The sequence below is a fragment of the Sebastes umbrosus genome, chromosome 1 (genome assembly GCF_015220745.1).
Source record: "Sebastes umbrosus isolate fSebUmb1 chromosome 1, fSebUmb1.pri, whole genome shotgun sequence".
Lineage (NCBI taxonomy): Eukaryota > Metazoa > Chordata > Actinopteri > Perciformes > Sebastidae > Sebastes > Sebastes umbrosus.
The window spans coordinates 15,184,768-15,202,717 of record NC_051269.1 but is presented as its reverse complement, the minus strand read 5'-3'; the positions used below and the strand labels follow the sequence as shown (position 1 = coordinate 15,202,717).

General features: G+C 41.1%; 1 protein-coding gene across 1 annotated transcript in view; it reads left to right on the top strand.

Annotated features, from left to right (window-relative positions):
• Positions 1 to 17,419, top strand: part of snta1 (syntrophin, alpha 1) — a 41,663-nt gene extending 24,244 nt beyond the window's left edge. The window contains exons 3-8 of the mRNA XM_037774475.1: positions 10,265 to 10,460; positions 10,751 to 10,940; positions 11,927 to 12,057; positions 12,462 to 12,658; positions 14,419 to 14,606; positions 15,821 to 17,419. Coding sequence (XP_037630403.1) covers positions 10,265 to 10,460; positions 10,751 to 10,940; positions 11,927 to 12,057; positions 12,462 to 12,658; positions 14,419 to 14,606; positions 15,821 to 15,913 — 995 coding nt within the window. The 3' untranslated portion in view covers positions 15,914 to 17,419. The remainder of the gene's footprint in view (positions 1 to 10,264; positions 10,461 to 10,750; positions 10,941 to 11,926; positions 12,058 to 12,461; positions 12,659 to 14,418; positions 14,607 to 15,820) is intronic.
• The last annotated feature ends 531 nt before the right edge of the window (positions 17,420 to 17,950 follow it).

The following is a 17,950-nucleotide window of genomic DNA, read 5'->3' as shown; positions in this document are numbered from 1 at the left end:
ATGGAATTCTATTCAATTTGGTATTTCAGTTAACCTTGACTGATCCAGGGTAGTCTCGTTTGGAGATAAAAACTTATTTTTTGCTGTTATTTTTTCTTTTCATGTGAGATGAAATGTCTTTGAAACTGAGGAATGGGAGTGAAGAATGTCTCCGTACATTTTCCAGTGTGCGGCTGGCCAGTTCTCTCCTGCTTCCATTTCACCACCGCCCGTTTGACGCCAACGCACACAAGCAGACTTAAAAACACACACAGAGCTCACTTATTGTATCTCCACCAGTAGAATATGTGGTTCCATATGCTTTCTTTACGCCGACCTAGATAAGTTGATTTCTTGCCCCTTTCTTACCTGGTTGAAAAAACCTTCAATTTCGGATTCATACAACATATCTACGTGATCTGGGTCTCCTTAGGACACAAGAAGACGTGTGCTGTTACTGAATGTTTTTGGCACTTTCAGAGAAATAAATCCCACCAAGCTGGTGCTCCAATTCTTTCAGGTAAACAATCACAAATATAGCCATCGCTCTGAAAAGTCAAACTTTTTTTGTACTTTCTTGCTGCAAGTTATCTGGAAAAATCCACAGGAGTGCCACATATATTGAAATTTGTTGCATCATGCCAGGATAGTTCTTTCTGTCATCTAGCTTCTTTCTTTGTTTGTGTGTTGTTAAAGTGACAGACATACTTGCCAACCATCAGACCTCAAGAATAGGGAGGATTTTGAAGTGAAAGCGGGGGGTATGGGGGTCCTCTCTCTTTGGACTTTGTTTCCTACATTCTGGTGACTTTTAGAGAATGAAAATAGCATAAGTAGGCCTAAACTGCAACAGCATTTTTATCTTAAATACTTTTTTATTTTACTTTAAATTCTCAGGAAAGAATACAGAATAATTTGCCCCTCTGGCATAAACTTATATTCATCACTTTTCACTCATTCATTCATTAATTTTTTGCTGCTGCTTGAGTATTTCTTTCTCTGAGTACTCCATTTCTTTCTCCGTCTCTCACTCACTGAAGGCCCTTTCATACACAACGTGACAACGGCACCGCTGCGGTCTAAAACACATTATTTCCAACGCTTTGCGCTGCGCCACAACAGCTTTTCGCTGCGATGAGCAAAGCCCGACTTTAGGCGCTCTGATGTGCGGCGAGCTCAGCTCAAACTGAGTTTTGTTGCTAACAGCTCTCTTCTACCAGGAAACAACTTTAGGTGTAGCTGTATTGTTGTCCGGGTGGAAAAAGTAGGGCTTATACAGGCTGTACAGTGCCCAGAAATAGATTGTGAAAACAAAAAGGGGGAAAAAAGGTGTGAAAATAATCACAAATCTGGAGAAATACAGGAGAAATGTGGCAATTATGGTGACAGAGTGTTAGCACAGTAATATAACTGCTTTGTTTTCAAGAAAAGCAAATAAATATAAAGCTTTTTTACAGTGCTAAAAACTTGTTGCCACTACACATTACTCTCATAAAAACATCAGATATAAATCATCAAGAAGGAGCAATAAAGTCAATTACAGTGTGTATTTAAATCAAATTGTCATGAGACATAATGACGGAACAATTCCTGTCCACACCACTCATCTTCTCCTGCAGTCTGCGTTGTACTGTATTTACTGGGTTTCTGTCCTGTATGTCTCTGTGCATCCCCGCTGTGAAACCTCTAACCCTGCGGACACAAAGCCTGGTTCCTCTTCCTTCAGAGCCGCTGGCCCGTGAGGACATTGCGCTTAGACTTGGCGAGGGAATGGATTAACCCCCAAAATAACATAGCTTTATTAAATCACAACTCTCCCTCAGTCCCTCTCTCCCTCTGTGGCGTCAAGTTTGCTTAACAGGCCCCCTCTGAACCCCGCTGCCCTGGTTCGGGGCCCCTGATAAATTGGTGGCCCAGTCTTTGTGCCACTCTCTCACTTCATTACAAGCTTAGGCTCCACTGAACCATCTCACAGCATTGTGCAGCATGTGCATGTTGGGGATGGAGGAAGGGGAGTAATAGGCAGGCATGGGAGGGTGTATATGCAACCATTCAGAATATATATATTTTTTTAATTGTTAAACAAATTAACAAAAAATAGTAAGGATAATTGACTTTTTCAGCATTTCTAAAAACTGCCGATGTACCAGCTAACCTAAATTTATTAAACTTAACCCAATGTAGCAGGTTCAGTTTTAGAGTTATCTGAAGGTACTGATAGCATATGAAACTAGAAAACCTAAGGAGTCCATTGGTACCAACTGTATCATGCTAGCTTGTCGGGAAAGAGGCTAAATAACACTCCAAAGTTGGGCTAAATTTTGGCGAGGAAAAACTGGCATTTTCAAAGGGGTCCCTTGACCTCTGACCTCAAGATGTGACTGAAAATGGGTTCTATGGGTACCCACACGTCTCCCCTTTACAGACATGCCCACTTTATGATAATCACATGCTGTGTTGGGCAAAAACTATGCAGTTTTTTGCATGCCGTATAAGTGTGTTATTTTGCCCATTCTAAAATGGTGTATTTGGAATATTTCTGCATACTGGGGTCCCTAAACAGTCTTGTAATTACTTAATTTGGGTATGACTGTAAAGATGAGACTCGTGTGGATCCAATGAGCCCAACTGTATTTATGTTTCATGATGTTAGTCCCCAAAGTAGCCATTTCATTGTAGCGAGACCATTTTTTTAAACTTGACCTCACTGTATAAAGTGACCTGTTGTGACCTCTAGGATAATCACAGCCTCATAAAACTTTACAACACCAAACTAGAGACTTAGGGCATTCAGAGGATGGATGGCTTTCCTAGATATATTGACAAAAAGGGGGTTTCTTTGATCCCAAATCACAGCATTGCTGTTTCTATGGTGCTCCTCAAGGTCTTGTTGTGTTTTGGAGGGATTATTGATCATTTTTATCAATTCTTGATTGGTAAAAAAAGTGTTAAATTCAGCACCAAAACTGTGTAACAAATGGTATCAACCATTATTATTATCAGTAATACTGCTGAGCGGCATCTCAAATTAATCTTCAGGTTCCCAGCTTTTAGGTGATGTACACCACTTCTATGTGACATCTACTGTTGACCTGCTATCTCCCCCTAAAGTACCCCTCTAAAAAGACAAAAATGGGCCTATTGTTGATCTCAGAGGGTTAAGGATTTCATATACACTTGCACATAATAACCCACTAGTATTATGCATCATTCTACAGTACATCACGTAACATTTCAGAGACATTTCTAAACTATTTAAATTTTCCTCCAAAGCCCCATCGCTATTTAAAATTGAGAATCACATGTTAACATCACTTTCATTTGCCTCATTAGGGAAGAAACCAAACTGCTAATGAGGTTCATAAGTCACACAGCAAGTTACCGCTTTAAATCACACCGAGCAAATATACACAAACCTATAAATGGAAAACTGAGTTTCTTAGCGTTGCAGACAGATCTCCAGACGGGAAATAAAAAAAAAAAGAAAGTTGGAAAGTAAAGTGGAAATGTCTGCCGCTCAACCTCCCTTTCACTCTGTTCTTGTCCTCTGCCAGATCCTGCTCAAGTTTCCTTCACTTTCACTTTGTTGAATTAGGATAATTAACTCTCCTGACACACTATGCAAAGTAATCAAATCTGTGCTCTGGCAGTATGTGAATTAGTTTAAAAGTCTGCCATCTCTCTCTCTCTCTCTCTCTCTCCCTCTCGGCCTCTCTCATACCATACCTTACACCCTCCCCCACCCCCAGGTTGGCATTTATCCATGATTTTAATGAGATGGGCTATAGGAACAATGAACTTATCTAAATCATTCAGAACAGGGGAAATCTTGGGCTGACTGACACTGCCAGAAAGAGACACACATTAATCAGCGAACACACAAACCTGACATTTATTAACTGTACGTGATCTCACAGAGCTCACTGAAAGGAGACACTGATGTACACTTTTTTTTTTTCTTTTTGCACATGTACACACATGCCTCAAAACAGACATAAACACCACCTGAGGGTTTGGTAAGTCAGAGTAGAAAACCATGCATTTATCTGCTGAGCCTGACTGATAATACATTGTTATGTACTGATGTGAACACTGATGTGGATATTAAAGGTGCTATTGATAACATTGATGACGCGTTCTCCCTCCCCCGTTCTGTTGCATTTACTTCACAACAAGTCATTGCCAGGCACTTACTGTCAATCTCAGCCATTTATCCATTTTTTCACTAACTGATGACCCAGAGATACCACGTGATACCAACGTTGTTTTACTATTGTTTTTACTATCTCAGAAAGAGGCGGGGGTCACGACATAAGCAATATCTTTCTAATATTTAGTTGCATCCTCTTTGGCACAATCACCATCTTGTCTCAAAATATAAAAAATCCAAATTTTCTACACCATCTAATTTATGATTGGCAGACTTTTAAAGTGGGCCCAGTCATGATTTTAATTATCTTTTACCTCGATTGACCTCAATGTACTGAATGTTATTTATGATGTTGTTTTGGCCCAAGAAATCTCTGTTCGTTGGTGGCGTAACATTGGGACATTCTTTGTCTGACATGGTTTACAGAGCCAACAGCATGCTTCTGAGGTCGCTGACTGGCCAATGACATTCCAGCTGCTCCCACGGTAACCAGTGGCGGCGGGCGGGGGAGGGAGGAAGTTCAGCTTGTGTTCAGCTTTAGAGCATTGTTTCGCCACTTACAAGCCAATGGCACTTTTTGACCGCATATTTTAAAGCATGTCAAACTACACCAACTTACTGTTTTTTTCTGATTAGATACCTGTAGAAGCAACTCTCAGAATCCTTAAACCATCAGAGTGTGTGGAGGCAGGCTGAGGGTTGGGTTGATGTGGGTTTGTCTCTGTGTCCATATGTATATAAGGCAATCAACACAATTGGCTAAGCAAAGTTTGAAAATTTAGACTTGTGCTTTGGCAATTTGGACCGTCGTCCTGGGCACTGGAAAAGAAAAAAGCTTTTTTTTAAACCACAGTTAAGTGAATTGTGTCAAAACTGAATTGGCTGAAAATGTCCGGTCAGGATTTGTGAGGTTCAATGTAAAGACTTAAGCAGGAAAAGCTTAGTGGCAGATTCTGCAGAAGAAGCAAAGAAACTCCTCATACACACACGCACGCGCACGCACACAGTACAAAAGTAGTTTCGCTGGCTGCCAGATAAGCTAAAGTAATAACAGTGCCATCTCAGCTAATTTTAGCTCTGTATTGAATGTGCCGCCACTGGTATTCATGGCAACATTTCTGGCTGAGCTTAACTGTATGTTCGGCCTCTGTATCGCCTGTCTCACTCTTTTTTTATTCTCTCAATCGTTCTCTCTCTATGTTGTTCATTCCTTTCCCCCATCCCTCTCTCCTTTTCATTCACCACTCTGTTTGAAAGCTATCTCGTCCCATTTGTTATGCGGGGCCACAGCTAATGCCTGACATTTCTAATCTGGGAAACACCAATGCGATCATTTCCACATTGGAGACAAGTAAAGCCTCTTTACAAAAGTAAATATCTCCTTATACTTGATATGATTGTTGTTTTTTTCCCCCAGCCTATTCTGTTCTGCAGTTTGTGCAGCATGAAACACAAACATAAACTCATGCTTACATAATAAAGAATAATGACCACTGAGAATAGAACACTGTTTACGTGCCAGATATTAAGCACCTGCAGCCATGCTTTCTTCTCACTCCTGACTTTCTCCAACAAAGTTTTTAAGAAACTTTTATTTAAAGTGTAGGGCCACTTGCATGACATCCTTTTACAGATAGCCATCTCTGACTGAAATGCCAGTCTTTACCTGTACCTTTACCCACAAGAGGAAACCCTGCGGCTCTTTCTTATTCCGTATAGTTGCAGGGTTTAGGAGATCCTCTATGATGGCTTCCACTTGAAACAACAATCCCATTTCCATTGCCAGTCTTGTGGCCTAGCCTGCCATATTGAGAGTGACCACATCAATTTTGAATGGCCTTGGTCCAGCAACAAGGAAGCAGTTGGCTTCCCCGTGGTACAAACATCAATGGGTTGGCACAGGAACAAGTGGACAGAAGCTCATTTCCATGAAACATTACGTATGCAAGTTGACAGCCACTTCAAAGCTGGAGCTGGTACATATTGGTTGCTCACTGCTTCCCAGTCTACAAATCCCCAATGGATCTGGTTTTGTCTGCAAATGCACAAATCTTTTATGGTACATTTAGCTGATTCTGCATAGTGTAAATTAGGCAAGTAGTCAAGTGAAATAAACTTTTATAGGCCCTTCTAATGAATTAGGGTCATGTAAGGTGGGTGTGAGTGTGTATGCCAACAAGTCCATACACAAAAGTATGACGTTAAGGGGGCATAGAGCAGAAACCACAGTGGTAACGAAGGAGTGATTTTACACTTAGGTCCTGAGATACCTGAGTTTAGGTACCAATACGCAACAAAACTTTTTTCCCCTGTAAGAATACAAACTACGCCCTAAAGTATACCCTGCTTTATGGTCTATTTGACTCTAAATGGGACCATCATTTAATAAATGAACATCATGCTGTATTGAAGAAGACTTGAAACTAGCGATTGAGACCATAAACTCATGTTTACAATGTTTACTGAGGTAATAAATCAAGTGAGAAGTAGGGTCATTTTCTCATAGACTTCTATACGATCAGACTTCTTTTTGCAACCAGAGGAGTTGCCCCCTGCTGGCTATTAGAAAGAATGCAAGTTTAAGGCACTTTTGCATTGGCTTCACATTTGAGACCTGGAGGTTGCCCACTGATAAAAACACTTTTCTTCATCCAACCAAAAGCTGAGGATTCTTAAATGCTATTTAAACACCAGTAGTCATAATAGAAATGTGTCTGAATAAAATACAGCTTATATTTGTCAAAACTAGGATTTAAATCAGAAACTATGTGTCAAAGAACGAGTAAAAAAAAAAAAAAAAAGAGTACAAATAAGCGTTCAATGCCAGCCTTCTGTGCTGCGGACACCAAGTCTGTATCAAGAACACTGAGGCTCGATACACAGCTGTGGGGATTCCACACCATCAATATATTTTCTGATATGCGTTACTTTGTGTGTGTTTGCATGTGTGCTTACTTAGCCATGTGAGTGTGTGAGCAAGTGTTGGCATTAGACCCAGACTGTGTCATAAATGTTTGTCCTATACTGGTAAACCAGAGAGAGTGAATGATACAGGGAGAGAGTATACGAGGTATGCATTTTCAATACTCTTAATCCAAAGTGGGGAAAAAGTCGTTCTTCTCAGTGATTCTTCATAGATTTGAGTGAAAAACCTTTAATGGCAAGATTTTTTATCGTTCAGGTATGGAAACAATCCACATCCCAATCAGAACTGAAAAGGGAACTGGCCTCCTCTCTGAATAGAGGGAAAGATTAGAGACATATTAGAGATCCATGACAACATCATTGAGAAAGAATATGATTCCAAAGAAGAGGTGCAGATGGGAAGACGGTGAACATTGTGCTGACTCAGAGGAGCTACTGTATGTTTATAGTGTTCATCATTTAGGTCATGCCCTTTTCCGCAGCAACTTAAGTCCCCTCTGACATACATGCCCTGCCAGTTTGAAATGTTGGCATCACGTTTGAAAAGGAACCAGAGTCATTTTTTCCATAAACGTTGTTCTGGCAGTTTTCCTACTTAGGGCCACGTAACCTTTCCGTGCTCACGTGTGAGTACATGCAGTTACTTTTTAAAAGCACATACAGTTTTATGACGTTCTTGCATTTGACATGTCTCCATATGGCATTGGAACCAATTTTGGGAGACAAGAAAGTGACACTTAACTGTAAATCCTGGGCTTTTGATCATATTAAGGATTTTAAAGTGGCAGATTAGACTGAAATGAGGGACCGCTTTTATAAGAATGGATGGAGATTGACGCTGAAATTTGATAACTGTTGTTCCACCGTGCCAAGGACAAGATAACAAGTGAACAATCTCTCGCCTTGTTCGTCGTATAGAACTTCCAAGCGATGCCTCTCCTCGCGGGCTGGATGCCAATCGTGTGAGCTTTACATCCATAGCGGTCGTGTCCTTTTAAACAACCTGACACTTTTCCCCTGTCTATAATTCTTTACCCTCTATTTAATCACTGAGTCACCTCCTGATAGAAGAGAAGAATCTGAATTACTAGTGTGCTCACTATTTGTAGTGAAATAACACCATAAAAGGGAAGGAGCCACTACACAGTCCTGGATATGATGTACTGCGTGATGTTTTAACTAAATAACTGTATGGCTGCCTGCCTGCCTGATTGCCGGGCTCTATTCTGGGATTGGTGGGACCCCCCCCTCTCCCTCTCTCTCTCTCTGCGCTGTTGTCCTGCGCTGTGACTCTTCTACTTGCCCTCTGGCCACATGCCTCTTGCACTGTGCAAGAAGAGCACTTCATACTTCCCCAGTGAAACCAGAGCGCTGCCTTCAGCCTTCAGCCTCATGCCTTGCCATGTCCTCTGGGCTATTTTTACTCCAGCAGTGGCCACTTCTGCCAAACCCATACCACAGCCTACTGGACTGGAGCTGAGGCCATGTGTGTGTGTGTGTGTGTGTGTGTGTTTCTATGTGTGTGTGTTTGCAAGGTTGTGTGTGTAGGTGTATGTAGGTTTGTGAGTGGTAAAACTGTGCATTTAAAAACAGATGTGAGCAAAATAGAGCTGGGCGATGTGCCAAAGAAAGACAATATAATTCTAATAATTATGTGCCGCAATATTGTAGTTATTGGAAAACAACACAAAAGGCTCATATTTTGAATAATTTGTAAAGTAATTACAGTCTAAATTTTCTAATAAGGGGCCACTTAGATATTGGATATGTTCATTTAAGGTGGAACAAAATATGAAGTGTCAGGCAACAGTTTTATAAATATGAAGATCTTGCAAATTAGTTACAATACTGGTATTTCTAACTTCAATGCAATACTTTGAAAAATATCAATATTCTATACCACGGGGGGAAAATTGACACAACTTTGAGGGCATAACATTTTAGTTTTTTTATTAAAAGATAAATAGCAGTGGGTGTGTGTGTGTGTGTGTGTGTGTGTGTGTGTGTGTGTGTGTCAACTTGTTGTCGGAGAGAAGAGAGAGCAGAAAGGGCAGCTGGTGCCTGTTTTCAATATTGTAGAAAATGAATATTGAAACCATTTCAAATGTTCATATGTATCTATACTTTGATGTTTTTGAGAACACTTTTGTAAATACTTATATAAAGGAACAGGGGCCTGTTTCACAAAAGCAGAATAAAGAAATCCAGGATAAGAGAGAAAGGCTTGACCTAGTCTAGTCAGTTCATCCTGGCCTGATGCATTTCACGAAGGCCAAGCCAGGCTGAGGAGGGGCGACTAGGTTGACCCAGGTGTAAGTAATTCAGATAGATGCGCGTTCACTGCTTTTCCTCAATGGACCACGAGGTCGATCACAGATTTACGGACGCTGCAATGGAGTAAATGCGTTCCGCGTACTTTAAACCCAGTGAGAAACATCTACTAATGAAAGATTACGAGGAAATTAAGCATATAATATGTGAAAAGGAGACACGGCTGTCGGCTGCTGTGATAAAACAGCGAGAAAATAATGTGGCAGACAATAGCGGAAATCTTTGCAGCTCTACAATGAATCACTATTTGTCCCCAAAGGGTTATTGGTTGTGCAGTGATAAAACACAAAACACAAGATAAAATAAAAGCACATAAATGCAAAACACGTCAAACGTTTTTTTTTAACAATTCAGTTACATTATAAATGACCTTAAGCTATTTCGAATTTGCATTCCCCAACACCTCAGCCCTGCCACACAGTGTCAGTACACAGCTGGAGGAAACTACATCCCCTCTCTGCCTCCAGCTGGTGCCCAACACAGGCCCACCCATGCCAGAATCAGCCACATACAACAAAAATACAACATTAAAGAAACATATATATATATAGTCCAGTAAATCATACTATATGTGTGTCTACTCTTTTAGGATAGAAGCATAGACTTGCCATGTTAAGAATATTTTTTTTTTCTTCCTGAAAGAGCGTGATAAGCACAATGTAAAAAGCTGAGAAATCTGAAGTGGCAGAGAATTCTTTCCAGATGAGTTTCTTTTTAAAGCTGTTAAGTGCTGCTCCAGCTTTCAACTCATCTCCGAACCTGGAGGCTCCATATTCACATCCCAAATTCCTTTTTTCTCTCCCTCCTCTGTCCTCTTGTACATCTTCTGCCTGTCCCGCTTTATCTAATTCTCTCTCTCACGCTCTCGCTCTGCCTCAGTGAAGTACATCAAGGAGATGTCGGCCTTCTTTAAAAACTCGGGGTCCCCTGGGGCAGCCCTCCCCTGGGACTCTCCCCCCTCCACGCCTCAGAGGGGCTCTGAACTCTCACCTGCCGAGGTGAAGGAGCCCCGCAGCATCCCGCTGAAGATGTGCCAGGTGTCACGGAAACAGTGCCCCCCGGACACAGAAAACAGGTACAGCACACAGCTGTTAGAAGTTTTACATCATATTTTTTGATTTTCAGTTCATACGTTCTTCTTAATCTGACGGATCTCAACCTGGAAATAACAAATTGGCTCAGAGAGAATACTGTAAAAGGGACTTCTTACCCCATCTCCTTCACATATTCTCTTTGTTAATATCTGAAACTTTCTTTTTCACCCTAAAGCTTTCGTCTTTTATTTCTCTAACTGCCCCTTTTCTCCTTTTGTTTTTTTGTCTCCCTGCTTGCTTCCCTCTCTCCTCCTCTCATCTCATCTGCTAGGTATTTCGAGGTGATTTCGTTCAGCAGAAAGAACTCCGTGTTCCTGCGGGCGAAAGACCCAGCCATGGCTCAGTCCTGGTACAACGCCATCCAGGCCGGCGCTGCCAACCTTTTACCACGAGTGAAGGAGGAGATGAAGAGCATGCAACTTGGCACGGAGGTCAAACATCTGGGTTGGATTACGGAGCAGGTATGCAAGAATGCAGATATGCATGGTCCATACTGCAAGACCTGCACTGTAGTATTTAGCACTTGTTTGGTAATATTGTTTTTAGCATGTTTTTTTTCTATGTTATATGATTTTGTGCTATTTTACATGTCTTTCTGGGGTAAAGACACTTTCTAACATAATAAAGTGTAATCCAATCCTAAAGTGCATGCAGCAACACAGAACAACAGGAAGCACATAATAGCTAGTTCACACTACACGACTTTAGCCCTTATTTTCTGCTCCCCGACAAAAGCCCCAGATCAGAGGCAAATCCGTGTTGGCTTGCCGCTCACACATCGGTGCTCGGGCGTCATGTGTAAGATGCTCAAAGACGCAAGCCGAGAGGCTCGCCGATGCCTCGCAGACACGTTCCAGATGCCTAACATGCTAAATATCTGGACCTATCGGAAAGCCACAAGCTACAACCAATGAGAGTGTGAGACACGGGTTGAGGGAAAACCTGGGGGACGAGGGGAACTGTATGTGTTGCGATTGCAACACGGAGCAAAGTTGTTGTTGCAGGCTATTTTGTAAGCACGTGCCGCCAAAAACATCAGCAATGTGTATCGCGAATGGTATCACGTCATTTTACCGTGTATTTCTCGCATGTTTTTGTGACAAATTGTAGTTTGGAGACCTCACCGGGGTTTCCTCACAGTGAAAAATCTTGTAGTGTGTGTGACTCCCTGTCGCCGCTCAGTCATGTAGTGTGAAAACCACAACGACATAAAGACTCCCGATTACAAGACAGCAAGTCGTGTAGTGTGAACAGTACTGCGATCTGACGACTTGTGAAAGTCATGTAGAGTGAACTTAAGTTAATTTATGGTCACGTAACATCCTTTATTCATAACTGCAACCTACTGATGTCTCTGGGACTTACTGTCATTAATGTGCCATGTCTGGTAACCGTAAAGCACCATATGAGTTTAAATGATTTCTCTAACTCTGTTACAAATGTACAGGTGACCCAGGGTCCAGAGAAACCAATACTGGCCATGTTGACTGACAGAGACCTGCTCCTCTATCCCTCCTTGCCTGAAAGCAAAGAGAGCCTCAGCAGCCCCACCAAGAGTCACCCGCTCATTGCTACCAGGTTCAAAACACACAAATGCCTTCATATATACACACACACCTCAATATTTCTTAACACGCTTAGCACACGTAGCACATTTGGCATTTAATAAACTTCCTCCACCCTGTACAGACCCAGTCTAGAGAGCACAAGCTCACTCTTTCCATAACTGGACTGTTGGACATTTTGCCTCATGATGTCACATTCATTTGGAAAACATTAGTGGAACCAGAACCTATGACTCATGTGTTTTTCCTCCCTTCTTTCTCTCCTGTGCACTCTCACTTTTTTTTTTTTTACATCTGTACCACTTTCTGTGTAACGCATAAACATGCATACCCCTTCATTTGCTCTTCTGGCTAATCCTTTTCCATGAATCTTTAATTACCCTCTCGTTTTGTCATACTTTCTCCCCTCCTCTTTAGACTGGTCCACTCCGGCCCAGGGAAAAGCTCTCCTCTCCTGGACTCCGACCTCTCGTTTGGCCTGCGTTCAGGCACTAAGCAGGGCGTGGAGACCCATGTGTTCAGGGTGGATTCTGCCAAGGAGCTGTCCACCTGGACTCATCTGCTGGTGGAGGGCTGCCATAACGCCGCTGAGCTCATCAAGGAGGTCACCACGGGTAAGGATGCAGAGATTTGTTTTTCGACTCCCCAGTTCTGTCTTCATTCTCGCTACACAGCTCCTCCACCTACGAGCAGAAAAATTCAAATTTTTGTTCTGAGTGACGCAACCGAGGTTCGAGGTTTGACTCCCACTGGGGTCGCCCTGTTCTCATGGCACTGCAGGGTTCTTTTGATGAATTCACTAAATGTTACATGCCACAAGATGAGAGGCATATTAGGTCTATAATATGATGCCAAAAGAAAGAATTGTGTTGATGTGCCAGCTATGCTACTTCAGGTTGCAGTGGCTGCCTCTATTAGTAGGTCAAAGTGAAGGCCTGCTAGTTTATGATGAGTATCAGCTATTAAATTAATCGCCAACTATTTTGATAATCTATTAATCTGCTTGAGTAATAAAAAAAAAAAAGTCAAAATTCTCTGATATCCAGCTCCTTAAATGTGAATATTTTCTGGTTTCTTTGGTCTTCTATGACAGCACACTGCATATCTTTGAGTTGTGGACAAAGCAAGACATTTGTGGACGTCATCTTGGGCTTTGAGAAACACTGATCGATATTTTTCACCATTTTTTGACATTTTATAGACCAAACAACTAATCGATCAATCGAGAAATTAATCGACAATGAAAATAATTGTCGTTAGTTGCAGCCCTTCTACACACTTTTATTTTATATCAACAAAAATTGCTATCCTTTAAGAGACAATCGATCTAAAAAGCGAATAAAAGAGGAGTCTTTCTACCACAACTCCATACAAAACACTGCTGTCACTCTAAAAGTGATTGACATGTCTTTTGCACTGACTAATGCAAGTCAAGATGTGAATGTCATGCAGTAAAATATGCCTATATTTTCAATTCTGATCTGCTGACCATCAAAAACGCTGATTTATATCAATCAAACTGCTCAATCATATATTTGATGATGCCTCAAATCTATTTAATGCAAACAATCACTGCTTGGCCATGGTTTCTATTTAACAGAGACACACAAACATCTCACTACATAATAGAGACCCGTCTCACAAAGCAGGATTAGGAGTTAGCATTTATTGTTTCTATAGCACAATGATTTAGGGACTGTAGTCTTTAACAAAAATGTCCTCAATCTCTTTTGGCTGCATGTTTATAACATACTTGAAACAAAACATGCTTTGTCTCCTCTCAAGCTCTTCATCTATTACCAAAAGCTTTCCTTTCTAAAAGCCCATTTCAAGTACAGCTGTATATACGGTGTATTATACAGTAAGCCCATGTCTGCACTGAATGCAGCTCTTTTCATTTCCATGATCCAGATTCTGTATATTAGTCATCAAAGTTTCTACTGGAAACTTGGTAATCCTACTCTGTGAGACAGGCACCAGGTCGGTGCAGTGGAGTAATGTGGTTACATCGCCCTCTGCTGGTAGCATGAAGTGGTGCAAAAACTTCCAGCCTAAAAACCTAAAATGGTCTTATTTTAGCATCAGAATTAGGACAAGTGTTCCGTTTAACTAAGACCTATTATCTCCACTGAACAATAACCATTATTTGAATCTCACTGTTATCCTTTCAGTGTCACATTCATAGGATACAGCCAAGAATTCTGGGCTCTGTATCAACACCGTAACACTGAGCCCACAACAAAATGAGAGAAATATGTAATATAAATCCAGATTTATTTGACAACAACTTCAGCTGTGTGCTGTAAAACCATTACATTACCTTCCCTTTTGTCCGCCTCTGTGTAAGCCATGTTTTTCTTCTCTCCCCTGGCAGCCTGTAGTTGGAACGGGAAGGAGTGTACCCTGGGAGTGCACATTGACGAGGGTTTCACACTATTCACAGAAGAGATGGGTGTCAGGAAAAGTATTCTACTTCAGCAGCCCTTCGAGCGCCTAAGAATGTCCTCAGATGATGGAGTTCGCATGATGTTCCTCGACTTTGGAGGCCCGGAGGCCGATATTGTAAGAATCCTTTTTCCCATTAGCATTTTTAATATCATTATAAAGCCACCATGAATTTGAGCTGTTATATTGAATATGAAAAAGTTAGCTTTAATTGTTGTTATCAAACATGACAGTATGGTGAGATAATCTATAACCACATTAAAGGACAATGTCTTAACTTAAAGGAACAGTGTGTAGTGTTTTAGGGGCTCTATTGGCAGAAATGTAATATGTTTTCTTTAGTGTATAATCACCTGAAAATAAGAATGGTTGTGTTTTTATAACCTTAGAATGAGCCGTTTATATCTACATAGGGAGCGGGTCCTCTATATGGAGCTGGTCGCCATGTTTCTTCAGTAGCCCAGAACAGGCAAACCAAACACTGGCTCTAGATAGGGCCATTCGCACTTTCACGTTTTTGCGTCAGCCACTATAGTTCTCCTACACGCTTGGCACACGGGAGAAGTTTCAGTTGGTTGCAATCTGCAACCTCACCGCTAGATACTGCCAGATTCTTCACACTGTACCTTTTAAAAGCGCTATCACAAAACTGTCAAAACTGAGTGTATGGCTGGACCGTGTATGGTCAGTCTGTGAATTTGTGGCTAAACTGTTATGCAAATAGTCAGTGGTCATATCTATAATGTTAAATCAAGCGGTACATGTCCACCAGGACACTAGGGGACGCGCTGCTCCACTCACCTGGGCGTTCAAGCGGTGACGTACCCGCTCGTGGAATGCACCTGATTGGTCCCTGGCTTTCTGCTCACCGTTTCAAACAAGAAACAACATGGCGGCCTGCTCTTAATCTTTCTGTTATTCCATCCAAACAATCCACCAAAATCTACTTCTGAAAACATATTAAGTGAGAAATAGGCGATGCCACGGCTGATTCTTGTTTCATTTTAGAACTAGATCACCTAGTTTGACAGCTTGGTCCAAGTTTTGTGAGCCGGACGTGTCGCGCTGGACGGGCTCATTTGCATAAAGGACTGTTCCCCACCTTTTCATTTTGAAAGAGCAACGGCCAATGAGGAAACTCCAACACTCGGCCGACCAATCGTGTAACTTCATCACTCAGTCACTCACTCAGTCAGTGACAGACTTTTGCGTTTGCTGCAGTCCAGCCAAAAATATAATCTTGCAACATGCAAAGATGTTGATCATTAAATGATTGAACTTTCTTTTCTCTTCCACATTTCCTGCTCTCCAAACTCTGTCTCTTCTTTCAGCAACTGGACCTCCACTCTTGCCCCAAGACCATAGTCTTCATCATCCACTCTTTCCTGTCTGCTAAGGTCAAGCGACTCGGCCTCCTGGCATGATAATGGCCGACCATCCAGAACATCAACGATAGGAATATTCAATAAAACACACAGCAGCCAGAAGCCTCTGAAACACCAGAGGATGTGGTCCCGGGAAAAGATGCCGACTAACCCCCTTCTTTTCAGCCCTCCTGGGCCTCTAAAATAGATTGTCTCTCTCTGGTCAGGCACCTGCTGGTCTTTCTAGGAGAATGAAGAGAAAACTGCGACATTGATGGACCTTTTGTTGAACTTTTAGTTGCAAGGTAAAGAGAGGTTTTTACAGACGGCGTAAGTCAGCAGCCATTTAGACGATCTGACGTGTCAAATCTGTTAACGGTGGGTCATCACACTTTACGATGGCAAACTGTGTGAAATGACAGCCTGCATCTTAATGTCTCTAAGCTTGAAGTCCCAGACATTTTTCTGTTTTTTTGCCCCATTGTTCAGTTTTGTTTTGTTTCATGAGTCACGGCAGGCCTTTGTCACGAGCATCCTTTCATCTTTCAATCGTTGCTTTATGCGCTGTGAGCAGTCATAACAAAAGTTATTTCACAAATGTCCTGATTGATGTTGGACAAACATGTTTTTTTTATATAAAGGCAGCTTCAGTGGAGTGACAGAATGACATGACTGATCACTACATGATCAATAGTCAGACAACTATAACTATATGCTTTTTATGTGGATGCTTAAGTTGCCTTTACCCTGGATTTTCATGAAAAAGCTACTTTTTGTTGAAGACAAATGCCAAATCAAATATATTTTTTTCATAGCAGCTGAGCAACTTCTTATTATAATTTCCTCTCCGTCTCTCTTCTTCTGTTTTAAGCGTGCTCATCCACGAGCCTAACAAAGAGAAATGACTAACAGAGTATATTATAAGAGGCTTTTTTTTGTAATTTGTGTTTTAGCTTAACCAATAAATTAGATAAAAACTTTTTTTTTTCCCAACGAAAACAGACACCTTCCTTGAATCTAGATGGCCTCAGCAGTTTCATTTAATATCAAGTACAAAATAAGAGCTCTTGTGTTTTTGGAGTCCTACCGACAAAGGCTGTTCCGTAATCATGTATTGATGGATGACAAACAGTTGGCTGAAAGAGTTTCCAGTCCAGCTGAGCTTCTTCTCCTGTGTGGTTAAGTTTTCAAGTTTAAACTGATTTTATAATACAGTGTTTTTCACAATTTAATCATGAGAGGACAAACGGTCTTCATTAGAAAGCACCATTTTCTACACAATTTGTCCAACATTTAAAGATGTTAATTTACCATATAAAAGATGTTGAGTTGTTTACACCATAAAGTTTTTGTTTTTTTTCTTTCATCATTTGTGTCGACTGAACATCCACAACTTGGGGCCTTCTCTCTGTGTCCAACACTAAACAGACTTGTATTAATATATATTTCAAAACTAAAACCTGTTTGCTTTCAAGAATAAAATGTATTGTATATTCTTATTTAAACAAAGGTGTGCCTTGCAGGGTTGTTTGTATATAAACATGTAATAAACTTTGTTAACTTTTATTGTTTACGTTGCATGTGCTTTATTGATAACATATTAATGTCACTCTTGATTATTTTATTTTTTTCTCGTTTGCTTCCCTGAAGACCGAGGCTCAATTGAAAACAGACTATCTACACTTGATTATTTTTCTTCTGCAGCGTAGTTTAAATATGAAACTGAAAATCATATTGAATTTCAATCTGGTTCACAGATTGATAGCTTACCAGTTAAAGTTGCACTGATAAATATCTTTATATTACCAAAGGATCAAATAAATGCTCCATAAAGCATTTTAGCATCTTTCAGCTTTTTGTTTTTGTTTTCCAGGCTGACACTTTACTGTTTTGGTTCATTCTCACTGCTCTCATGAACCTCTTTACAACCAAGCGACAACCTCTGATGCTGAGAAATGAAGCCAACGCGGAAGTGCCAAGAACTGGGGTTTCTCAAATGGCCACTTGAGGCTGACTCAAAAAACGAGTCAGTCCCCATAGACCCCCCATGTTAAAATGCCCAGCTTTACTGCAGAAATAAACATGTTTACAGTCTGA